The 26,836-nt window shown below is 43.6% G+C and overlaps 1 protein-coding gene across 5 annotated transcripts; it reads left to right on the forward strand.

Annotated features, from left to right (window-relative positions):
• Positions 1–937: 937 nt before the first annotated feature.
• LOC124041434 (phosphoinositide 3-kinase adapter protein 1-like) lies at positions 938–26,657 on the forward strand. Of its 5 annotated transcripts, none has more exons than XM_046359010.1 (17): positions 938–1,162; positions 3,166–3,591; positions 4,694–4,923; positions 5,282–5,426; positions 5,658–5,800; positions 6,324–6,456; positions 10,888–11,084; positions 11,327–11,386; positions 11,459–11,618; positions 11,727–12,002; positions 12,109–12,171; positions 12,273–12,472; positions 12,602–12,674; positions 23,233–23,400; positions 23,678–23,748; positions 24,112–24,263; positions 26,339–26,657. In XM_046359010.1, the coding sequence occupies exons 1-17, from the start codon at positions 1,105–1,107 to the stop codon at positions 26,451–26,453; spliced, it is 2,670 nt and encodes an 889-aa protein (XP_046214966.1). In that variant the 5' UTR covers positions 938–1,104; the 3' UTR covers positions 26,454–26,657. The 5 variants fall into 5 exon arrangements, with proteins under 5 accessions (XP_046214966.1, XP_046214965.1, XP_046214962.1 ...); XM_046359009.1 differs by having other exon boundaries at positions 939–1,162; positions 11,327–11,497; positions 11,570–11,618; XM_046359006.1 differs by having other exon boundaries at positions 939–1,162; positions 11,327–11,618.
• The last annotated feature ends 179 nt before the right edge of the window (positions 26,658–26,836 follow it).

Genomic DNA, 26,836 nt, shown 5'->3' on the forward strand with positions numbered 1-26,836 from the left:
TTGTGCTTACGTTGCTTCCAGAGGCCGTTTGTAGTGTAAGTAGAATTGGAGCTGGTGTTTGTCTTTGTATTCAGTGATAACATGCTGCCCTCTGGTGGGCCTGTGTTACTGGACTGCAAGTGTAGGAAACCCAGGTCCTGGAGTGCTGCAGGCACATCATGTTTTTGATTTAACCGACCTGGAAGACCAGGTGTGTTGAATTGAGGTAATCACTGAACTGATCAATTAGCTCAGTTGGTCAGGTGTCCTGCCTTAACTGCGGAACTCCAGGAACAGGGTTGCCTACCCCCGCCGTACAGCATATACAGTTCTGGAATGCCTCTCAGATGTGCTTATGATGGTTGTAATGTGGGTTTGGTATGAGCACTTGATGCCGACACAGTCCCATAGAAGTTTGTAGCAATACAAACTGGTTTTGAAATAAATACTGTACTGGATCGGCTATTTGAAGCTATGAGATGAGTTGTATGTCAGTGATGTGTGAATGCAAGATGCCTATGACAATATGTAAACTCACACGTCCCCTCAGTCTCTGACATGCTTTTTTACAATGTTTTCAGGTTGACATTGAAAATCACACACACACAATGTGTAAGGAAGTGAAAAAAGGATAATGTGACAAATATCAGGTGTGTGTGTGTGGGGGGGGGTGTGGGGGTGGGTGTGTGGGTGGGTGGGTGGAAAATACAAGATACAATGACTGCTTTGTTGTATTGGTATGTTTGCTCTGTCATTGGTTTGACTTGAGGTTTGTTTTAGTTTTAGTAGTCAGAAACCAAACTTTGTGAGAAGAGAGAACTCATGTAAAACATGTCACAAGCACTAGATCATGTCGACACAGATGATAACACGATACAATAAACTGCATTTCCCTCACACTTATCGCAGGGGCAGGTCTCACATGTCACATCTGTTTTAGGAAGTGACAGAGTGTCACCCAATAAGCAGGAAACAAACTGTTTCTATTAATATGACAGTGCATGGGAGTTATTGGCCGAAAGCTGTTCATGAGAAGAGTCTAAATTCTGTGAAAAGTAAGTACGAAGAAGAAGTAAGAAGAGCCTTTCAAAAAAGGGCAGATGTTTTGTGCTGTGGGGTGAGTTGATGCAACTGTTCTCAAACTTCACAATTATGGATGGAGTTGTCTCACCCTCAGAATCAGGTAAGACGTGGACTTGTGTGACGTCTTACACTTCTTTATTTATTTATTTTTTTGCCTGACAATAAAATACAAAATGTTTCAAATTCTACAAACTAAAGCAATACTATAAGCTCTCACTCCACACTCATGGTTTTAAAGAATTTAACGTTTTCATTAAGAAACTTCAATATGACATCTACCTAAAACTGCAATGGCTTTTTTTTTTTGACTGATGTATAATGTAAGACCATTGACAGATTTGGTTTAGAAATAAGGAAGTTAGTGTTTTACCCTTCCTGTAGTTATAGTTGGCAACTGCATTGGTGACACGTTTTTGCATGTCATCTCAGCAATATCTTTGCAAAAAGAATGTCTGTACAGTATGATTGAAGCACATTTAGGATTGGGGTTAACCCACGTTTAAAAGAAATACTACATTTTACGATAGAATACTATAGTGCATACTATAAAACTCTATAGAATTCTGTAGAAAACGAATATACTGTACTATAGAATCATATACTCCACAATGTAGTATCCCTTGATCATATAGTGCTTACTTTAGAATTTCGTAGTATACTGGAGAATACTACACTACACACTGTAATATTTCTTGATCATATAGTGCTTACTTTAGAATTTCGTAGTATACTGGAGAATACTGTACTACACACTGCAGTATCGCCCTCATTTTAGGTTTTACAAGGGTGAACTTGGCTTGATTAAGTAAAGTAATGAGTTACAACAAATTACCCGGACCAATGTTGACTCTGGTCAGTGTTTGCTCAGCTACTTATTGACTGTACTCAGTGCTGACATCTCAAACAGCATGCCTATTCATTCTTTAACCACAGCAACCTTGAAATCGCATAGCTCGGGCTGTTTTGGACACCTGGTATCGTGTACAGTTTCTGTGCAACATTAAGCATAATCCCAGCATTAATACCTTGACTTTTCTTTTTCTCAAATAACTTAAGAGAGAAAAAATAAATCTATGAATATAATTTGATGTATGAATTTAGGTGTTAAATACAGTTATACACTGTCCTAAATTATTGACACCATTGATAAAGATAGGCTCAGACGAAGGATATCAAGGATCTGGAAGGATTCTGTACAGAGAAATGGTCTAAGCTCCTTCTCAATGTGTTCTCCAACTCATAAAACATTTGTGACTGAATTCAGGAAGGTGAGCTTATGTTAAATGTTCAAGATTGGCTTTAAAACATTTTTTTTAAGTACAGACTCTGAGATTCAAAATGGTATATGATACACAGTTGGGAGGACTGCATGAGGAAATGCTTATTTGAAATGTTATAAACTTGTTATCCCACTTTGGGGACAAGTAGCAGAAAAAGGACCATGAATGACTTTCACACTTTCTGGAGAAATCGTCTTTGTTTACTCCCATTCATCAATGTTCACAACGTTCACAAGCCCACAAGCATTTTCCATCTCTTTAAGAATTCACATGTAAACACATGAGTCGGCATGGCATTGTCCTCCAGAAAGTAGTCCCTCTATTATTGCCCTCCATTGTCTCAGCCAATCACGGATCCTGCCTTTCTCCCTACATAGCTCGGTGCTTTCTCCTTGGCTAAACTAGGCTCATAATTGAACATTCGTATTCATATTTGTAATTAAGGCATTTGAAAGTTCACATGTTGAAGAACGTATTTCTGCAAAATTGTCAGCAAAAAAAAGGCCCTATAATGGCCCTACTGTGAACTAGGAAATGGCGTCAAACGCTTACATTTTAAGAAAAGGCTTGGTGCCAAAAATGTATTGCTTTTTAAACTAAATCTCTTTCTCTGAGCAATTGTATCAGTATAAAATAATTACATGTAAAAATAAATGTGCATACAATAAAGCTCAGCATTTGAAATATTTATCTTACAGTCATTTTTGCTCATCTTTATCAAGGGAGTCAATCATTTCAGACCTCACTGTACATAAACAATTCAATTGTTTTTTAGATAATTAACTGATAAGATGTTAAATCCCATCCTTTTTCTGTCTTCCAGCAATGTCTGGATTCCACTACACGTGTGAGCTGTTGATTGTCCATTCTTGCGAAGCTCAGGAATGGGCTACATATCTGCAGAAGATCTTGAAGTCGTCACACAAGTTTCCCAAAAGCTCTATCGTATTGTATGCAGTTGACAGTGCTGACCAGCTACATGGATGCGAACTGAACATTTTCTATAATAGTAAATGCATCGTGTTGCTGCTGACAACAGCAATCCTGGACATTCTAAATGACCCTGAAGTCCTGGGAACTTTTCAGAGACTCCTTCATCCTCCACACAGAGTGGTGGCGCTGTTGTGTGGGATGTCGGACGATGACGTACCCACTGAATGGTTTGAAAACTGGCCGAGCTGGAGAAAACTGTATGCTGAAGACGAACCTGCTCTTTACATCTTCACCATTCTAGAGTCCATCGCTGACTGTATGTTCGCCTTTATAATACCCATGTTGTTGTTCTGCCTTGACTGTGTTTCAAGTTTCAAGTTCTAATGTCACAAGTCCAGTGAAATTCCTTTCTTGCAAACTAAAAAACCCAACAATGCAATAATCAATAACAATCTGTTACTAGAAGAAGATAAATAAGAATATGATAAGTAAATTAGCATACTATATACTGGAAATAAGTGTCAAGTAAGTGTCAGTACCATTTTCACATGTGCGGGGATACTGGAGTGATGGCGGTAGATATGTGTAGGGGGTAAGGTGACTAGGCAACAGGATATAAGATAAACAGAGTAGCTGCAGCTTGTATGCGAGTGGGTATGCGGGTGTGTAGAGTCAGTATAAATGTATGTGCATATTATTTGTAAGTGAGCTAATGATAGGGTTTATTTGTCTTGGTGTGACAGTGTGCGTGAGAGTGTAGGGCTCTGTGAGTGTGCATACTGAAATAAAAGATTGATAAAGACACAAGGTAAACTCGGTCCATGTAGCTATTTTATTAGCTACTTATCAGTCGTATTACTTGGGGATACCTCTTGCCGTGTGGCAGAAAATAAAACAGTCTATGGCGTTGGTGTTTGGTGTCTTTGAAGATTTTCCGGGACTTCTTTTCCCACCGCCTGATATAGAGGTCCTGGATGGCAGGGTACTCAGCCCCAGTGATGTACTGGGCTGTCCGCACAACCCTCTGTAGCACCATGCGATCGAGGGCGGTGCTATTGCCATACCAAGCAGTGACGCAGCCAGTCAATATTCTTTCAATGGACCAGCTGTAGAACCATTACAGGATTTGAGGGCCCATGCCAAACTTTTTCAACCTCCAGAGGGGCAAGAGGCGCTGTTGTGCCTTCTTTGCGACTGTGTGTGAATTTGGACCACTTTAAGTCTTTAGTGATTTGAAAACCGAGGAACGTGAAGCTGTCTACATGTATGAGTCATTTACCATTAGTGTATTATACTCACAAAGGATCACATACCCTCTAGTTGTGAACTTACAGTCTTGTTAATTAAATTCACACATTTACCCATATTCAACTGAGAACAAGTGATGATAGGCTTTAATTTTGACTTTGTATTCAAAGGTAATACAGAAGAGGCTGAACATGAGGCGGAAGCTACAGCAAAAACAGAAGCAAAAACAGAGTGCGAAATCCCTGTGGTTATGAACCCCAAAGCTGAGGGTTCAGTGACAGAACCAGAGTGTGTCCAGGACGACAATGACGATGTGAGAACAGACATCCACCCAAACCAGGAAATGAGCCCCACACAACCCACCTGCCTCACTGTTCAACCAAACAGAGTTTTATGCGGGGTAAGAATTGCTTAAACATACATATAGACAACTCTGAAATGGTACTGAACATTGTTCAAATATTTAATCTGGAAAGCACCACATAAGGAAAGATGAATGTTTACATACCAGGTACATGATACTGTCATAAGTATAAAAGCTTGTGGAGTGTATAGTGTCGGACAACAATGCCTCTTGGTTACTTCATTTATTTTGTGTTCATAAAAAAAAAAATTTTAAGTAATTGATTAATATCAAGGCACAACTTCAAATCCCCCTCAAATTTAAATCAGCCCAGGACAACTTTATTCGCAATGGCAGTTTTTTGAGGAAACAACTATTAAGCATAGAATGCTATTTTTTTTAACCTGTTTTACAGGACCACGCAACTATTTTTATAATCTTTTCTAATAAACTGGACAACCAGTTGAAAATGGAGGTGGTGTTTGCCTCTGAAGATTCAACTGCAAAACGGGTTCTAGGGATTTTGGAGAATGAATACACTATCAGTATTAATGCGCCTGGTAAGTAAAACTACCTTCAGAGGCCTTCGATCACAAATCTACAGAGGAACTTTTAGACCACTTACCCCAGTCTTCTATTTCACTTTGACTTATTATTCTATTTCATTTTCACATTCCTTTTGTGGACATTTTTTTCCCACCAATGTGAATCATTTGAAGTGATTTGATAAGCCAATATGCCGTACAGTAGAAATACAGGAGGCTAACTCAGATAACATTTATCTTTCCCAGATATGCCAGCAGGAGAGGTGTCACTCACTCTGTATAGCAACGACTCACCAGTCTGTTTGAGGCCTGTAACATACTACACAGCCATCGGAGAAATCAGCCGTTATCTTCAACATGCAGCTGCTCCCCTGAACTTTATGTGTCAGGTGAGAGTTCGCTCCGTATAGAGTAAAAATAGGTCACACTTTATTTGGATAGTCCGGATAGTCCATCTGTAGGTGCTCTACAGATAGTGGGACTATCTGTTGATAAGCAACTGCTTGCTAAGGTTACGGTTAGGGTTTAGGTTTAGAATAAGGATTAGGGTAATGGTTAAGGTTAGAGCTATGGTTAAGGTTAGGGCTAGGGTAGGGTTAGGGTTTTGCAGAGAGTTAGTTGAACTGTTGAACTGTTACTGCAAATAGTCTGTTAAGCATCTACAGATGGACTGTCCAAATAAATTGTTACCTAAAAATGCAATACTGAATACTGACAAATTCACTTTTCATCAACTCTAAATGAATGTATTTTTTATTATTATTTTTATTAAGACATTGTTCAATGACATTGAAGGTGTGATCTCACACAGACCAAAGCTTCAAGAAAGCCCCAAAAATATTTGATTTAATTCTTTATGCTGGACGTATAATATTTTATTTAATTGTGTGTTATTAATTTCTGTGTTTCTAGGCATTCAATTTAACATCCAATACCACAGAGTCACTTGACAATTTGCTGACAGACTCATTACAATGCAGGATCCCTGCAAGTGGACTTCATGTGTTTGGAATCAGACAGCTAGAGGAAGACAATATGGCTGCATGTAAGTGTTAACATTTTTTTACAGAAATTATAATGGAATGATACATTTGCTTGTCTACACATCAGCAGTTCTACAGCGATGGGACAAGACTGTAACTACCAGTTTGATATCACAATATTGGGAAGAAAAAGAAGTACAAAAAAAAGTAAATAAATGTCATATTTACAGAAGAATTCAGACCATTTACACAGTACTTTGTTTAAGCACATTTGGAAGTGATTACAGCCTCAAGTCTTCTTGGGTAACATGCTACAAGCACACCTGTATTTGGGGAGTTTCTCCCATTCGTCTCTGCTGATCATCTTAAGCTCTGTCAGGATGGATAGGGAGCGTCGCTGCATAGCTATTTTCAGGTCTCTCCAGAGAGAGATGTTCGATCGGGTTCAAGACCGGGCTCTGGCCGGGCCACTCAAGGACATTCAGAGACTTGTCCTGAAGCCAGTCCTGTGTTCTCTTGGCTGTGTGCTTAGGGTCATTGTCCTGTTGGAAGGAGCACCTTCACCTCAGTCTGAGATCCTGAGCACTCTGGAGCAGGTTTTCATCAAGGATCTCTCTGCACTCTGCTCCATTCATATTTCCCTCGATCCTTACTAGTCTCCCACTCCCTGCTGCTGAAGAACATCCCCACAGGATGATGGTGCCACAACCATTCTTCACCGTAGGGATGGTATTGGCCAGGTGATGAGCAGTGCCAGGTTTCCTCCAGACGTGACACTTGGCATTCAGGCCAAAGAGTTCAATCTTGGTTTCATCAGACCAGAGAATCTTGTTTCTCAAGGTCTGAGAGTCCTTTAGGTGCCTTATAGCAAACTCCCAGTGCGCTGTCATTTGCCTTTTACTGAGGAGTAGCTTCCTCAACCCTAAAGGCCTGATTGGTGGAGTGCTGCAGAGATGGTTGTCCTTCTGGAAGGTTTTCCCATCTCGACAGTGGAACTCTGGAGCTCTGTCAGAGTGAGCATCGGGTTCTTGGTCACCTTCCTGACCAAGACCCTTCTCCCCCGATTGCTCACTATGGCTGGGCGGCCAGCTTTAGAAAGAGTCTTGGTGTTTCCAATCATCTTCCATTGAAGAATGATGGAGGCCACTGTGTTCTGGGGACTGTCACGGTCATCCTTCTCTTCATCTGAAGAGGAGAGGTGAGAAGGATTGGAGGACCAAAATGCAGCGTGATATGTGTTCATGTTGAATGTTTAATTAAAGAAAGAACTGAACACTGAAACACTATACAAAATAACAACCGTGAAGCTAATGCGAGCTGCGCTGAAACAAGCCATCAACATAGACAATCACCCACAAACAAACAGTGCAACCCAGGCTACCTAAGTATGATTCTCAATCAGAGACAACTAATGACACCTGCCTCTGATTGAGAACCATACTAGGCCGAAACATAGAAATACCCAAATCATAGAAAAACAAACATAGACTGCCCACCCAACTCACGCCCTGACCATACTAAATAAATACTAAACAAAGGAAATAAAGGTCAGAACGTGACAGTGACCTTCAATGCTGCAGAACATTTTTTGTGCCCTTCCCCAGATCTGTGCCTCGACACAATCCTGTCTCGGCACTCTATAGACAATTCTTTCAACCTCACGGCTTGGTTTTTGCTCTGACATGTACTGTCAACTGTGGGACCTTATATAGACAGGTGTGTGCCTTTCCAAATCATGTCCAATAAATTGAATTGACCAAAACTGGACTCCAATCATGTTGTAGAAACATATCAAGGATAAATCAAAAGAAAAAGGATCCACCTGAGCTCAATTTCAAGTCACGTAGCAAAGGGTCTTTTGCGAAAAATTATAAAATCCTGTTTTGACTTTGTTACTATGGGGTATTGTGTGTAGAGTGATGAGTATTTTTTTAAACATGTAATCTGAAGCATCCACGACCAGCCTTTCAAAGAACTTAATGGCTACATATGTGAGTGCTACGGGTCTGTAGTCATTTAGGCAGGTTACCTTGATGTTCTTTGGCACAGGGACTATGGTGATCTGCTTGAAACTTGTTGGTATTACAGACTCGGTCAGGAACAGGTTGAAAATATCAGTGAAGACACTTGCCAGTTGGTCAGCGCATGCTGGGTCTACACGTCCTGGTAATCCATCTGTGAATGTTGACCTGTTTGTTGACCTGGTCAGACAGTCGTCCGGAGCAGCTGATGCTCTCATGCGTGCTTCAGTGTTGCTTGCCTCAAAGCGGGCATAGAAGTTATTTAGCTTGTCTGGTAGGCTCATGTCACCGGGAAACTCGTGGCTGTGCTTCCCTTTGTAGTTCGTAATAGTTTGCAAGCCCTGCCACATCTGCCGAGCGTCAGAGCCGGTGTAGTGCGATTCAATCTTAGTTCTGTATTGATGCATTGCCTGTTGATGGTTCATCGGAAGGTATAACGGGATTTCTTTTCAGCATCCCGCTCCTTGAAAGCAGCAGCTCTACCCTTTAGCTCAGAGTGTATGTTGCCTTTAATCCATGACTTCTGGTTGGGGTACGTATGGTCACTGTAGTGACGACGTCATCGACGCACTTATTGATGAAGCCAGTGACTGACGTTGTATACTCCTCAATGCCATTGGAAGAATCCCGGAACATATTCCAGTATATGCTAGCAAAACAGTCCTGTAGCTTAGCGTCTCCTTCATCGAACCACTTCCTTACCGAGCGAGTCACTGGTACTTCCTGCTTTAGTGAAGAGGTCTGAATACTTTCAGAATGCACTGTATTTAAACCCATTTTAGCAGACAGTTAGCCAATCAGATTAGGGGGACTAGGGTTATGGTTATGAAATTAGATAAATGGGACACTTAGTAAAAAACTTTCTCTCTCTTCCATTCACTTGTTGTAATCATCCCAAAATCCTATATGGGACATATGAATATTCTGGGACATGGCCACTGTCAATGACTATCAAAACGTTCTATGTGGACATCCACAAATGTGATCTTGGACATGGCCACTGATCATCCCCAAATTTTATCTGGACATAAAAAAATGCCATCTAGACCATTCCACAAATAGTGTGCCGTTTATGCCCTAGTGACATTATGTGTGTACATTTTGATAAAACACTCAATTTTACAGTTGGATCACATTCATCTACACTCGAATTAAACCATGTAAAAAAAATCCATTAGTAGTATATTTTCATAAAAATACAATGTTTGTTTTCTCTTAAAAATCCCAATTGTGGTATGTCCCACGTCATGTTTGTTAGACCTTTTTGGAAAATGTTAACCCACTGAACAAAAAAAATGTCCCTATGTTTTCACTATCACTGTAAAGCCCTAGTTAATTTTGTTGCTTTGACAAAGTCATTTCTGAAGATGATTATTTATTTCATGTGATTAGTGACTAATTTACATTTGTCCTTCAGGTTTAAGGTGGACCCTTTAACTGAACTGAACTCTGGTTTTAATATGGTAAAACAAGTATTTTTTAAGAAATGTTTCTAAAAGAAACATTGAACATCTAAAAGTCAAGTAACAGTGTATTTTGTCTGTCTGTTTCCTGGTGTTTTGTGGACGAAAGCTAAGCATGTCGAGCATAACACTTGTTTTAACAAGTTCAAATGTTTTGTTAAGCTTGTATTCAATTGCCCCTCCTTATTACACACAACAAGCTTCAATTCCCCCCAGTGACAAGGGGAGTTATGGCTGATTTAATTAAGATGAAATCGTCAACCCTGTTACGGTCAACCCTGTTACGGTCAACCCTGTTACGGTCAACCCTTTTACGGTCAACCCTATTACTTTAATATTCACCTTTTATAGTGATTTGTATTTATTTTTTTACCTCTGGAGATGGGAAAACATGGTTATCATGAAGTTGAACATGTGCTCTTTATAGTGTTAAAATAAGGTGACATTTTTGGGGGACAAAATTACACTATCCAAAAGGCACTCGATTCGTGCAAAATAAAGTTATATCTCGTACCTAAAAGGGTTCTTCGACTCTCCCCATAGGATAGCCTTTTGACGAACCCATTTTGGTTCTAGGTAGAACCCTTTCTGGTTCTAGATAGAACCCTTTCGGGTTCCAATGTAGAACCCTTCCACAGAGGGTTCTACATGGAACCCCAAAAAGTTCTACCTGGAACCAAAAAGTTCTACCTGAAACCAAAGAGGGTTCTCCCATGGGGACAGTCGAATAGCCCCTATGGAAACATTTTTTATAAGAGTCTGGAACAACCCATCTAATCATGTACAAAAAACTTATCTGGAGGTCCAAAAATGTTGTCCACACCCATTGACATAGTTGACATCCAGGGATGTGATCTAAGTTCCAAAAGATCAATAAATAATGTGTACTAGATGAATAGGCAACGTTTCACTTTTTTGCAAGTTCAACTGATAGTTTTCAAGTCCTCAAGAACGTTCAGAAAAAGTGGAATAGATGACATTGATTAATTAAACTTTTTGTGTCACTCAGATCAGCGAAAGGAGGAGCTTCCCACTCTGCTTCATTTTGCAGCAAAGTACGGGCTGAAGAAGCTGACAACAGTCCTGCTACAGTGTCCAGGTGCCTTACAGGCCTACAGTGTGATGAATAAGAATGGAGATTACCCAAATACACTGGCAGAGAGGAGTGGCTTCTCTGAACTGAGACAGTTCATAGATTACTTTGTGGTAAGTCCATTGTTAATATTTTCATTCCGTGATGTATTTATCTTTCATCTCTGAAGTGTGAACTCGATTATGTCGTCTGGCCACAGCCAGCTCACTGTCACCTATACCAAATGGAAATGCATTATGCTTTATACTATGAATTGCACAAGAAGGAATGAAAAGCTACTGGTAAATGTTTTGGTTGTAGCTTTCTGAAAAACATATCTTCAGTGAAGACTATGTTCACGATGTCTACTCGGTAGGAGACAGCTGGCACGGCGGACGAAGATGAGGAGGTGTACGAGTCCAACTCTTCTCAAGACATCGTGAACGACTCCCTAAACCCTGGGTGTCAAGAAGACATCTACGAGACCATGTCCAACTCTTCTCAAGACATCGTGAACGACTCCCTAAACCCTGGGTGTCAAGAAGACATCTACGAGACCATGTCCAACTCTTCTCAAGACATCGTGAACGACTCCCTAAACCCTGGGTGTCAAGAAGACATCTATGAGACCATGACCGAGTTAAACCATGACTCCGGGGAAGACCTATGTATGACTAAATTATGACTAATCACATTAAGTACCATTTATCTTTGATGATGATGGTGTTAATGATAATGATGATGTTGAAGATCTTTGAATATTTTATTTCCCTTAGATGAGGAAATGGAGAAGGCATTAGGAGAGTCTCATAACCCGGAGGAAGTCATACTTGGGGAGGATACAACTGATGAAGAGGTGGGAGACCAGGTGGAAGAACCAGAGGGGTTTGAGGACGAAGAACTTTACAACATGTGTGTTTCTGATCAAATCTATGACACGTTGGACGAGAGTGCAAGCTATCTCCCGGAAATTGTCAACCGTCCACCAGCCCCCATTCCGAGACCTGTAACATTCTCAGAGCCTGAGGAGTCCAAGACGTACATTTCAAGAGGTAGATGGCTAAAGGGTTCTCCCAAGGTATCAGCTAGTGCATGAGTTGTCAAACCAGTGTAAAGTAATTTAGGTTGAGGTGAATAACAACGATTTTTGATTCACAGTGTTTTCAGCAAAAGAAGAATCAAGTCCACAGACGGACCTCAGAGAAACAGAGTCGTTCACTGGTATGTATCAAATTGAAAAGCAGATTAGATTATTTTATTCGTCCTGAATCACATCTTCGCTACTAATTAGTAAACAATGTATGTGCCTCCAAAACCTCCAGTGAGGCCTGTGAGAGATGGAGCCTCCACATCCTCTTCCCACGACCCCTATGCTGAGGTGAAGACCCAAGGCCAGAGGCAGCTCATAACCTTGCAGGAGAAGGTGAAGGTGGGGGTCCTGAGTGTGGATGATGCTGTCAAGGAATTCAAGGCCTGGCAGTTTGATGAGGATAGGAGATCTCAGTCTCTGCGTAATCAACAGGTACAGTAGTAGATTATAGTTCATACTCAAATCTCTTGGCAGAACACACGAAACAGATCTTTTCTGTGGACCAAGCCTCTGGGTTTACAACGACAACCTGAAAAACTACTTTTAAATTTTTTTTTACAGGAGAATTTGAAGAGATTACGAGGCAGCATTACCAGACGCCACAAAGAGAGGGAGAAGATTGGGAAGGAGATCGGTAAGAATATTTGGAGACTACTAGCTCTACTTTGTCTCGACATGTGATGAGCATAGTTTGTACTTAAATTTGCAATTACATTTCATTTGTCAGGGTTACTGAAAAGTGTTTATTTTGATATTTGACTATGCCTACGATTCTGTAGGTCACAAGACAGCATCAAAGGTCATATTTGATACAAAACATGATAACGTCTTAGCAGTTGCTGTAAAACACTGAAATGGAAATACATTATATTTACAAAAGTACGTGGACACCCCTTCAAATTTGTGGATTTGGCTATTTCAGCCACACACGTTGCTGACAGGTGTATAAAATCGAGCACACAGCCATGCAATCTCCATAGACAAGTATTGGCAGTAGAATGGCCTTACTGAAGAGCTCAGTGACTTTCAACAGGGCAATGTCATAGGATGACACTTTTCGGCCCTGCTAGAGATGCCCCGGTCAACTGTAAGTGCTGTTATCGTGACGTAGAAACATCTAGGCGCAACAACGACTCAGCCGAGAAGTGCTAGGCCACACAAGCTCACAGAACGGGACAGCCGAGTGCTGAAGTGCGTAGCGCATAAAAATCCTCTGTCCTCGGTTGCAACACTCACTACTGAGTTCCAAACTGTCTCTGGAAGCAACATCATTACAAGAACTGTTCGACAGAAGCTTCATGAAATGGGTTTCCATGGCTGAGCACCTGCACACAATTCTAAGATCACCGTGTGCAATGCCAAACGTTAGCTGGAGTGGTATAAATCTCATCGCCATTGAATTATGGAACAGTGGAAATGCGTTCTCTGGAGTGATGAATCACGCTTCACCATCTGGCAGTTCAACGGACAAATCTGGTTTTGGAGGATGCCAGAAGAACGCTACCTGCACAAATGCAAAGTGGCAACTGTCAAGTTTGGTGGAGGAGGAATAATGGTCTGGGGTTGTTTTTTCATGGTTGATAACGCTACAGCATACATTGACATTCTAGACAATTCTGTGCTTCCAACTTTGTGGCAACAGTTTGGGGAAGGCCTGTTCCTGTTTCAGCATGACAATGTCCCCGTGCACAAAGCGAGGTACATACAGAAATGGCTTATCAAGATCGGTGTGGAAGAACTTGACTGACTTGTACACAGCCCTGACCTCAACCCCATCGAACACCTTGAATTGGATGAATTGGAATGCCGACTGCGAGCCAGGAGTAATCGCCCAACATCAGTGCCGGACCTCACTAATGCTCTTGTGGCTGAACGGAACCAGGTCCCTGCAGCAATGTTCCAATATCTCGTAGACAGCCTTCTCAGAAGAGTGGAGGCTATTATAGCAGCAAAGGGGGAACCAACTCCATATTAATGACCACAATTTTGGAATGAGATGTTCAACGAGCAGATGTCCACATACTTTTGGTCATGAAGTGTACTTTGCAGTGGCGATTTTATCATGTACACTGCTCAAAAAAATAAAGGGAACAATTAAACAACACAATGTAACTCCAAGTCAATCACACTTCTGTGAAATCAAACTGTCCACTTAGGAAGCAACACTGATTGACAATACATTTCACATGCTGTTGTGCAAATGGAATAGACAACAGGTGGAAATTATAGGCAATTAGCAAGACACCCCCAATAAAGGAGTGGTTCTGCAGGTGGGGACCACAGGCTACTTCTCAGTTCCTATGCTTCCTGGCTGATGTTTTGGTCACTTTTGAATGCTGGCGGTGCTTTCACTCTAGTGGTAGGATGAGATGGAGTCTACAACCCACACAAGTGGCTCAGGTAGTGCAGCTCATCCAGGATGGCACATCAATGCGAGATGTGGCAAGAAAGTTTGCTGTGTCTGTCAGCGTAGTGTCCAGAGCATGGAGGTGCTACCAGGAGACAGGCCAGTACATCAGGAGACGTGGAGGAGGCCGTAGGAGGGCAACAACCCAGCAGCAGGACCGCTACCTCCGCCTTTGTGCAAGGAGGAGCACTGCCAGAGCCCTGCAAAATGACCTCCAGCAGGCCACAAATGTGCATGTGTCTGCTCAAATGGTCAGAAACAGACTCCATGAGGGTGGTATGAGGGTCCGACATCCACAGGTGGGGGTTGTGCTTACAGCCCAACACCGTGCAGGACGTTTGGCATTTGCCAGAGAACACAAAGATGGGCAAATTCGCCACTGGCGCCCTGTGCTCTTCACAGATTAAAGCAGGTTCACACTGAGCACATGTGACAGACGTGACAGTCTGGAGATGCCATGGAGAACGTTCTGCTGCCTGCAACATCCTCCAGCATGACCGGTTTTGCGGTGGGTCAGTCATGGTGTGGGGTGGCATTTCTTTGGGGGACCGCACAGCCCTCCATGTACTCGCCAGAGGTAGCCTGACTGCCATTAGGTACCAAGATGAGATCCTCAGACCCCTTGTGAGACCATATACTGGTGTGGTTGGCCCTGGGTTCCTCCTAATGCAAGACAATGCTAGACCTCATGTGGCTGGAGTGTCAGCAGTTCCTGCAAGAGGAAGGCATTGATGCTATGGACTGGCCCGCCCGTTCCCCAGACCTGAATCCAATTGAGCACATCTCGGACATCATGTCTCACTCCATACACCAATCCCACGTTGAACCACAGACTGTCCAGGAGTTGGCGGATGCTTTAGTCCAGGTCTGGGAGGAGATCCCTCAGGAGACCATCCGCCACCTCATCAGGAGCATGCCCAGGCGTTGTAGGGAGGTCATACAGACACGTGGAGGCCACACACACTACTGAGCCTCATTTTGACTTGTTTTAAGGACATTACATCAAAGTTGGATCAGCCTGTAGTGTGGTTTGATTTGGAGTGTGACTCCAAATTCCATTGATAATTTTGATAATTTGTGTGTGATTTTGTTGTCAGCACATTCAACTATGTAAAGAAAAAAGTATTTAATAAGAATATTTCATTCATTCAGATCTAGGATGTGTTATTTTATTGTTCCCTTTATTTTTTGGAGCATTGTATATCTTGGTGGGGCAAACTACAAATTGTAATGTTAGATGCCCGCAAAGCCACTACACACACAATGCATTAATTGCACTATGACAGTGACAAACGGTGACTACAAACTGTTAGGGCCTACATAAAATGGCCCCAACAGCAGAGCTTTCTTTTCAGAACCATGTGGTGAATCCTTACCACTGCTACACCGGGCTAAGGGCTAACCCTTGTCTGGCAGTGAAACAGTTCATTCAGCCTCATTTACTGCCTTTAAAAAAACATAGCTGATATGGCTGACTTGCTGAAACAAATGTGGTTTCTACTGACAATTGAGATGTACAAACTATAGCATAAGGTGATGACTAGCGGATAAGAGGCAATCCATTATTTCGATTAAGACATTAATAAGCGAGCTAGGACAGATGTAGTCAATATAACTATTTGTTCAGCACTTTTGAAATGTACAAAAACAGAATTCAGGACATGGGCTGTTCTTACAGTATTCTCCCTGTACACCAAGTCAGTAGGGTAAACAGTAAGGTAAATAAAGGGGGCATATAAGCAGACATTGAAAGCTCTTACAATATTCAATGTTTACATTTCTTTAAAAGGTGCCTAAAGGCTGCTACAAGTGCACCACCAAGTCAGACCATTAGGCTAAATTATGAGGGGGAAATGAACCAAATTATTAGGGTGAGGCACATGGGCTACTAACAGCTTACTACACAACATACACTTAGTATTACTTTCTTAGCTATAGTATACATATCTCCCCGGCATATTACATCATTTAAGCAGCACCATACATTACATTTTTGGACATCTTGTTGTGATGTGCTCACTTGAACAGGACGGTCCTTCTTGGCGGTCCTTTGTGTGCAAATTTTGTCATTACAGTCTGGCATTCTCTGGATTTCTGGTATTTTCAAGACAACTGAGAACTGTTTAAAAACAAGGTCGAATCATGACGTCAATGATCTTAAGGTCGGATCTCTAGAAAGAGGCCCAAGTACCCGACTTGGAATTCCGAGTTGGATGGCCATAAGTTCCCGGAAAACTCACTGAAGCCTGAACTCACTGAAGCCTGAGAAAGTGGCAGAAGTCATACTGGATTGACAGTATGACCAATGTATTCAACCTTTCATTGCCCATAGTGTTGAATGTTTATCCTTTTAAGCTTGGAAAAGAGACCCTTATACCCGGACTTGGACCACAAACCCACTCCACTGAATAGCAGGCTAGTGATTGCTTTGCAAAGCTTTCAGATAGCCACCGATTCCTTCCAAACCACTCATTATTGAATTTGCGATTTCCAACTTGTTGTGTAATGTTTATGTCCAATGGCCGATGAGCACCGATACGTTTTATCTATAATTTATCTTTATAATTTCTCTTTATATGACAAGGATTGAAAAGGATTTGCCAGTAGATGACTAACTTCATTCATGATGATGACTGCTAGCTTGCTAGCTAAGATTTTGAAAGTATGATGTTGAATTTTAAAAAAAAGTATTTAACCTCTATTTAAGTAGGCAAGTCAGTTTAGAACAAATTCTTATTTACAATGACGGCCTACCCCGGGCAAACATTAACCCAGACGACGCTGTGCCAATTGTGCGCCGCCTTATGGGACTCCCAATCACTGCCAGTTGTGATACAGCCTGGAATTGAACCAGGGTCTGTCGTGATGTCTCTAGCACTGAGATGCCATGCCTTAGACCTCTGCGCCACTCGTCCGGCCAATCACACACGATCAGTCCAATCAAAGATACGGTAGATATAACATGATTTCACGTAATTTTATCTGTAGCCAATGACCTTTATGCTTCTTGGATGGGCACTAATGTAACTCTATAGCAGCACCCAAGGGGCTGGAAATTTCGAGCTCTACCCGTAGATTTTGCAGTGACGTAGTGTCTCCATGAGCTCCATATTTTCCGCTGGCTGCCCCACCACTACAGAAAGCACTGAGCTAGGCTGAAACACTTGCATTTTGGTGCTGCCTTACTCAAGAAAGCAATGAAGAGACCATGTTTGCAAACTGATATGTGACAAGTACTAATGCCAAAATAACATGCAAAACAGGCAACAACAATATTTGTTTGAATTATCTATTTTAATACCTAAACAGTTGGTGCTCAGAACCACCTGCCCTGAATGACAGATCACCACTGATACTGTCATGTTTTGTCTTATATTGTCTTGTCATTTTGCTTTTCCTTCTGTTCGTTTTCCCCCTGCTGGTCTTTTTAGGTTCGTTCCCCTTTTTCTCTCTCCCTTCCTCTCTCTCTTCTCTCTATCGTTCCGTTCCTGCTCCCAGCTGTTCCTATTCCCCTAATCAATCATTTAGTCTTCCCACACCTGTTCCCTATCTTTTCCCCTGATTAGAGTCCCTATTTCTCCCCTTGTTTTCCGTTCCTGTCCTGTCGGATCCTTGTATTTTGTTCACCGTGCTGTGTCTTTGTATCGCCCTGTCGTGTCGTGTTTCCCTCAGATGCTGCGTGGTGAGCAGGTGTCTGAGTCTGCTACGGTCAAGTGCCTTCCCGAGGCAACCTGCAGTTTATTATCGAGTCTCCAGTCAGTTCTCGTGATTACGAGTGAAATTGTTTCTATGCTTTATTTACCGCTCCGATTTGTCTAGGAGTATTGCTATTTCCTTAAACTGGATTAAAGACTCTGTTTTCGCCAAGTCGCTTTTGGGTCCTCATTCACCTGCATAACAGAAGGATCCGACCAAAGAATGGACCCAGCGACTACAGACGCTCGTAACACTGCTGTCGAGATCCAAGGAGCCATGCTCGGCAGACACGAGCAGGAATTGTCTGCTGCTCGTCATGCCATGGAGAACCTGGCCGCTCAGGTTTCCGACCTCTCTGGACAGTTCCAGAGTCTTCGTCTCGTGCCACCTGTTACTTCCTGGTCTGCCGAGCCTCCAGAACCTAGGGTTAATAACCCACCTTGCTACTCCGGGCAGCCCAAGGAGTGCCGCCCCTTTCTCACCCAGTGTGATATTGTGTTCTCTCTCCAACCCAACACATACTCTAGAGAGAGAGCTCGGGTTGCTTACGTCATTTCACTCCTTACTGGCCGGGCTCGAGAGTGGGGCACAGCTATCTGGGAGGCAAGGGCTGATTGTTCAAACAATTACCAGAACTTTAAAGAGGAGATGATTCGGGTTTTTGACCGTTCAGTTTTTGGTAGGGAGGCTTCTAGGGCCCTGGCTTCCCTATGCCAAGGTGATCGATCCATAACGGATTACTCTATAGAGTTTCGCACTCTTGCTGCCTCTAGTGACTGGAACGAGCCGGCGCTGCTCGCTCGTTTTCTGGAGGGACTCCACGCAGTGGTCAAGGATGAGATTCTCTCCCGGGAGGTTCCTTCCAGTGTGGACTCTTTGATTGCTCTCGCCATCCGCATAGAACGACGGGTAGATCTTCGTCACCAAGCTCGTGGAAGAGAGCTCGCGTCAACGGTGTTTCCCTGCTCCGCATCGCAACCATCTCCCTCCTCTGGCTCAGAGACTGAGCCCATGCAGCTGGGAGGTATTCGCATCTCGACTAAGGAGAGGGAACGGAGGATCACCAACCGCCTGTGCCTCTATTGCGGATTTGATGGACATTTTGTCAATTCATGTCCAGTAAAAGCCAGAGCTCATCAGTAAGCGGAGGGCTACTGGTGAGCGCTACTACTCAGGTCTCTCCATCTAGATCCTGTACTACTATGTCGGTCCATCTACGCTGGACCGGTTCGGGTGCTACATGCAGTGCCTTGATAGACTCTGGGGCTGAGGGTTGTTTCATGGACGAAGCATGGGCTCGGAAACATGACATTCCTTTCAGACAGTTAGACAAGCCTACGCCCATGTTCGCCTTAGATGGTAGTCATCTTCCCAGTATCAGATTTGAGACACTACCTTTAACCCTCACAGTATCTGGTAACCACAGTGAGACTATTTCTTTTTTGATTTTTCGTTCACCTTTTACACCTGTTGTTTTGGGTCATCCCTGGCTAGTATGTCATAATCCTTCTATTAATTGGTCTAGTAATTCTATCCTATCCTGGAACGTTTCTTGTCATGTGAAGTGTTTAATGTCTGCCATCCCTCCCATTTCTTCTGTCCCCACTTCTCAGGAGGAACCTGGCGATTTGACTGGAGTGCCGGAGGAATATCATGATCTGCGCACGGTCTTCAGTCGGTCCCGAGCCAACTCCCTTCCTCCTCACCGGTCGTATGATTGTAGTATTGATCTCCTTCCGGGGACCACTCCTCCTCGGGGTAGACTATACTCTCTGTCGGCTCCCGAACGTAAGGCTCTCGAGGATTATTTGTCTGTGTCTCTTGACGCCGGTACCATAGTGCCTTCTTCCTCTCCGGCCGGGGCGGGGTTTTTTTTTTTTTTAAGAAAAAGGACGGTACTCTGCGCCCCTGCGTGGATTATCGAGGGCTGAATGACATAACGGTTAAGAATCGTTATCCGCTTCCCCTTATGTCATCAGCCTTCGAGATTCTGCAGGGAGCCAGGTGCTTTACTAAGTTGGACCTTCGTAACGCTTACCATCTCGTGCGCATCAGAGAGGGGGACGAGTGGAAAACGGCGTTTAACACTCCGTTAGGGCATTTTGAGTACCGGGTTCTGCCGTTTGGTCTCGCCAATGCGCCAGCTGTTTTTCAGGCATTAGTTAATGATGTTCTGAGAGACATGCTGAACATCTTTGTTTTTGTCTACCTTGACGATATCCTGATTTTTCACCGTCACTCGAGATTCATGTTCAGCACGTTCGACGTGTTCTCCAGCGCCTTTTAGAGAATTGTCTCTACGTGAAGGCTGAGAAGTGCTCTTTTCATGTCTCCTCCGTTACTTTTCTCGGTTCCGTTATTTCCGCTGAAGGCATTCAGATGGATTCCGCTAAGGTCCAAGCTGTCAGTGAGTGGCCCGTTCCAAGGTCACGTGTCGAGTTGCAGCGCTTTCTAGGTTTCGCTAATTTCTATCGGCGTTTCATTCGTAATTTCGGTCAAGTTGCTGCCCCTCTCACAGCTCTTACTTCTGTCAAGACGTGTTTTAAGTGGTCCGGTTCCGCCCAGGGAGCTTTTGATCTTCTAAAAGAACGTTTTACGTCCGCTCCTATCCTCGTTACTCCTGACATCACTAGACAATTCATTGTCGAGGTTGACGCTTCAGAGGTAGGCGTGGGAGCCATTCTATCCCAGCGCTTCCAGTCTGACGATAAGGTTCATCCTTGCGCTTATTTTCTCATCGCCTGTCGCCATCTGAACGCAACTATGATGTGGGTAACCGCGAACTGCTCGCCATCCGCTTAGCCCTAGGCGAATGGCGACAGTGGTTGGAGGGGCGACCGTTCCTTTGTCGTTTGGACAGACCATAAGAACCTTGAGTACATCCGTTCTGCCAAACGACTTAATGCTCGTCAAGCTCGTTGGGCGTTATTTTTCGCTCGTTTCGAGTTTGTGATTTCTTACCGTCCGGGTAGCAAGAACACCAAGCCTGATGCCTTATCCCGTCTTTTAGTTCTTCTGTGGCTTCTACTGATCCCGAGGGATTCTTCCTTATGGGCGTGTTGTCGGGTTGACAGTCTGGGGAATTGAAAGACAGGTTAAGCAAGCACTCACGCACACTGCGTCTCCGCGCGCTTGTCCTAGTAACCTTCTTTTCGTTCCTGTTTCCACTCGTCTGGCTGTTCTTCAGTGGGCTCACTCTGCCAAGTTAGCTGGTCATCCCGGTGTTCGAGGCACTCTTGCTTCTATTCGCCAGCGCTTTTGGTGGCCGACTCAGGAGCGTGACACGCGCCGTTTCGTGGCTGCTTGTTCGGACTGCGCGCAGACTAAGTCAGGTAACTCTCCTCCTGCCGGTCGTCTCAGACCGCTCCCCATTCCTTCTCGACCATGGTCTCACATCGCCCTAGACTTCATTACCTGTCTGCGGGGAAGACTGTGATTCTTACGGTTGTCGATAGGTTCTCTAAGGCGGCACATTTCATTCCTCTCGCTAAACTTCCTTCCGCTAAGGAGACGGCACAAATCATCATCGAGAATGTGTTCAGAATTCATGGCCTCCCGTTAGACGCCGTTTCAGACAGAGGTCCGCAATTCACGTCACAGTTTTGGAGGGAGTTCTGTCGTTTGATTGGTGCGTCCGTCAGTCTCTCTTCCGGGTTTCATCCCCAGTCTAACGGTCAAGCAGAGAGGGCCAATCAGACGATTGGTCGCATACTACGCAGCCTTTCTTTCAGAAACCCTGCGTCTTGGGCAGAACAGCTCCCTGGGCAGAATACGCTCACAACTCGCTTCCTTCGTCTGCTACCGGGTTATCTCCGTTTCAGAGTAGTCTGGGTTACCAGCCTCCTCTGTTCTCATCCCAGCTTGCCGAGTCCAGCGTTCCCTCCGCTCAAGCGTTTGTCCAACGTTGTGAGCGCACCTGGAGGAGGGTGAGGTCTGCACTTTGCCGTTACAGGGCACAGACTGTGAGAGCCGCCAATAAACGTAGGATTAAGAGTCCAAGGTATTGTTGCGGCCAGAGAGTGTGGCTTTCCACTCGCAACCTTCCTCTTACGACAGCTTCTCGTAAGTTGACTCCGCGGTTCATTGGTCCGTTCCGTGTCTCCCAGGTCGTCAATCCTGTCGCTGTGCGACTGCTTCTTCCGCGACATCTTCGTCGCGTCCATCCTGTCTTCCATGTCTCCTGTGTCAAGCCCTTTCTTCGCACCCCGTTCGTCTTCCCTCCCCCCCTCCCGTCCTTGTCGAGAGCGCACCTATTTACAAGGTACGTAGGATCATGGACATGCGTTCTCTGGGACGGGGTCACCAATACTTAGTGGATTGGGAGGGTTTACGGTCCTGAGGAGAGGAGTTGGGTTCCGTCTCGGGACGTGCTGGACCGTTCACTGATTGATGATTTCCTCCGTTGCCGCCAGGATTCCTCCTCGACTGCGCCAGGAGGCGCTCGGTGAGTGGGGGGGTACTGTCATGTTTTGTCTTATATTGTCTTGTCATTTTGCTTTTCCTTCTGTTCGTTTTCCCCCTGCTGGTCTTTTTAGGTTCGTTCCCCTTTTTCTCTCTCCCTTCCTCTCTCTCTTCTCTCTATCGTTCCGTTCCTGCTCCCAGCTGTTCCTATTCCCCTAATCAATCATTTAGTCTTCCCACACCTGTTCCCTATCTTGTCCCCTGATTAGAGTCCCTATTTCTCCCCTTGTTTTCCGTTCCTGTCCTGTCGGATCCTTGTATTTTGTTCACCGTGCTGTGTCTTTGTATCGCCCTGTCGTGTCGTGTTTCCCTCAGATGCTGCGTGGTGAGCAGGTGTCTGAGTCTGCTACGGTCAAGTGCCTTCCCGAGGCAACCTGCAGTTTATTATCGAGTCTCCAGTCAGTTCTCGTGATTACGAGTGAAATTGTTTCTATGCTTTATTTACCGCTCCGATTTGTCTAGGAGTATTGCTATTTCCTTAAACTGGATTAAAGACTCTGTTTTCGCCGTCGCTTTTGGGTCCTCATTCACCTGCATAACAGATACTTTGTAACATCAATGAAGGTATGATATTTAGCTTATTGTTGATGAGTGATGCTTATTGTTGATCTGGCCTCTACCCTGTGAGGTCTGGAGATAACCGCCCCACTACAGAGGAACCTTCCCTGGGGCGCCAACATGGCTGTGGAGTGTTCTGTGTACGAGCCCACCCCACGGGTCATTGCCCAACCCCCTCCTGTGACCCGGTCAAGCCAGAGAGACACCTGGAAGACTGGCAGTACCTCCAGCACATCCAGTGAGTACCATCTCTGTCATTTGAATGTCTCTATGAGCCTAAATGGTAGTATGGTCATTATGTCTAAAAGATGAAAACCTGTAGCACATTACTCTCCCCATTATTGTTGCTCAATTCAGCTCCTCTCTCTGAGTGGCTTTCATCTCTAGCTATGAATGTGCACGCTTGGCTGCCCGTAGCAACCCACCACAAGCTCTTGTTGAAGAAACTGTCTCACAATTACGTGTAGTGTTTCTTCCTTTCCTGAGCTTACATTTTTGACTTTTACTTTCCCCAGGTAATGGCAGTAACAGACTCAGCACACATAGTACGATTAGCTACAGCAGCGGAACTGAGCCTGACTTTGAGGTGAGACCAAACTGTTCTTTAAAGTCTTTTCAAGGCCCAGTTCACACAAAACACTTTTAGTGTATTTCTGTCTTTGTGAATCCACGCTTCAGTAAACATGGCTAAATAGCTTATTCGTATTCATACATGTTGTTGCTGGAGAGATATTCAATCCGATGGAATCAACTCACCGCAAAAAAAAACATTACAGTACATTTGTGACTGACATATTGCGAGAAAAAAAAACAAGCATACTTATGAAGGCACAATGTACTTCTTTACTATGCACTCTTGTCAATGTATTACAATCTGTCAACTGCGACAGTGCTTTTGTAGATTCCCTGATTATTACTTATGCTGTGTATTGATTTGATCCATGGAAAGGACACAGCAGACTTCCTCCCTCTACCCCCACTACCTCTACCCCCACTACCTCTACCCCCACTACCTCTACCCCCACTACCTCTACCCCCACGGCCCGCTGAGGCCGCACCTCTACCTCCTCCCCCCAGAATCCCACCACGACTCCCAGACAGGTAAGCCCGCTCTCTGGATAAGAGAGGCCTTTTTATACGTTCCTGTGTCAGGATCACTGGATCTAGCTGATTACAGAATGTTATATTGCATGTAATACAATATGGGATTTCTAGAAAGTCAACATTGAATCAGTAATATGACATCTTCATAGACAGCGAAGGTGACTTCCTCCTCACAGAAATCCACAACAAAGTGCAACTTAAACATGCAATTTATGGTATTACAGCAATATGATGATTATAATAATAATAATAATATATGCCATTTAGCAGACGCTTTTATCCAAAGCGACTTACAGTCATGTGTGCATACATTCTACGTATGGGTGGTCCCGGGGATCGAACCCACTACCCTGGCGTTACAAGCGCCATGCTCTACCAACTGAGCTACAGGAGGGTCACAGAGGGTCTAATATTAGAGTATAACAACCAATGTTAAAATATCACAATGTGATTTATTAATGCTGTAGATAATGCTGTAGATAACAGCTCAACAAAGAGTACTATACAAACCAATAGTTTCAGTTCAGAGTACGACATATTGAAAAGGCACGCACACTTGAGAAACATATCAGTGAGTATTCTACACTGTCGGCTACACGCAGTGGTAAACGTTAGATGACAGAAGCGATAACGAGGAAATAATGGCCCACCACTGACTGTGTGTTCAGAGAGGAAACCTGAAGTGTGAAGATAGGCTATGTACAAGATCGACATTTTCTTCATGCGCAAACATAAAAACGTGTCACATGGTAGAGAGAGGGATAGATGTTGAGTAAGAGTTTAACATAACACCGCTCATTCTACTCGTAGAGAATTCTAAATGTCACGTTTCATGTTCACCTGTATTCATTTGAACATTTGCATTATAGAGCTTTGGTCAAAACGCAGTGTGAATGTAGTCATAGATGTCTATAAGCAGTTATTAGCACCTAAGTTGTCCATTATAATACGTGATGCACTGCTCATAAGGAGTTAAACAGGCATTTTGAAGAGGGTATTCAAAAGCAGTGTTACCATTTATTCTTCCTAATTGTAATGAAACTGCCCAGAATATATTTATGTTGATAGTTACGTGCAACTTGCATCTCAAATAAAACCAGGTGGGTAAACCGAGTCGATAAGCATCACAAATTGCCGACCACAAAACCAACCCCAACCCTAATGATTACACGAAACACTCTCATGATTCTTTAGTGGTGAGAAAGACAAATCAGCTACACTACGCGACCAAAAGTACGTGGAAACCTTCTCTTGCGCTGACGTTGCTTCCAGAGGCAGTTTGGAACTCTGTAGTGAGTGTTGCAACCGAGGACAGACCATTTGTACGCACTACACACTGCAGCATTCGGCCGTCCAGTTCTGTGAGCTTGTGTGGCCTGCCACTTTGCGGATGAGCCATTGTTGCTCCTAGATGTTTCCACTTCACAGTAACAGCACTTACAGTTGACTGTAAGTTGACACTCTTTTGAATTGACTGGAAATACTGTTTGTCTCACATCAACATATGGAATTGTTTTAAGGTCATACCAAGGATAATTTAGCCATTTGATTTTGAATGATAACACAACAATATGTAAAAAATTATGTGATGAAAACGTGTATTTGGCTATTAGCCCATACAAACGCATTGAATAACATTCACTACATTGAACAACAGAAGTTTGTTCTGAAGTGTCGGCCCTATAGCTAAACAGTGTCCATATATACTTCCATTCATGTGTCAACTGGTACCTTCAGACGAGTGTCGTGTGGCCTGTTGGAGTCCTAGAGCAAAATAGTCGACATGCAAGTGTTTGTGAGTGTATCACCCTTCCACAGTTAGTTCGGACGCTACAGACAGAAGTTGGCAGATCAGCTGTTCAGACTTCAGACGAGTCCCAAGACGCTTGTCCCAAGACAAAACATAATTGTGTTCGTGAGAGTCTCATCTTTCCATAGAGGGGCCATAATAGTTTGTAAGCCGAACCGTTCGGACGCCACAGACGATTTTGTGAGAAGGGGGGGGGGGGGGTCATCTCTGTTTAATTTGTCATGCCAAGTGTAACTATGTGGTTATCTGTTATATTTTGTAGGGCTGTTGAGAGTTTGCTGGAGGAGCGTTACGTGTCATACCCCTCTCGAGCTCCCCCTCAGAGACCACCTCAGAGGAACAACTCTCCCCCTCTCATACCCCGGAGAACACGATGACACACAGTTCTGCTGTTCTAGCGTTTCAAATGACTGCCCTCTAAAATATCTGTCAGGAACAAATCAGGCAGTGTTACTTACAGTATTCATACCCCTTGACTTGTTCCACATGTTGTTCCAGCCTGAATTCATTTTTTTTAACCATCTACATACAATACCCCATAATGACAAAGTGAAAACATGTTTTTCGAAATGTTTGAAAATGTATTGAAAGGGAAATACAGACATATCTCATTTACATAGATAGTCACACCCCAGAGTCAATACTTTGTAGAAGAAAATTTGGCAGCAATTACAACTCTCTTAATAACTTCACCATGCTCAAAGATATATTCAATGTCTGCTTTTTTTAACCCATCTACCAATAGGTGCCCTTCTTTGAG

This window comes from Oncorhynchus gorbuscha, linkage group LG08 (assembly GCF_021184085.1).
Source record: "Oncorhynchus gorbuscha isolate QuinsamMale2020 ecotype Even-year linkage group LG08, OgorEven_v1.0, whole genome shotgun sequence".
Lineage (NCBI taxonomy): Eukaryota > Metazoa > Chordata > Actinopteri > Salmoniformes > Salmonidae > Oncorhynchus > Oncorhynchus gorbuscha.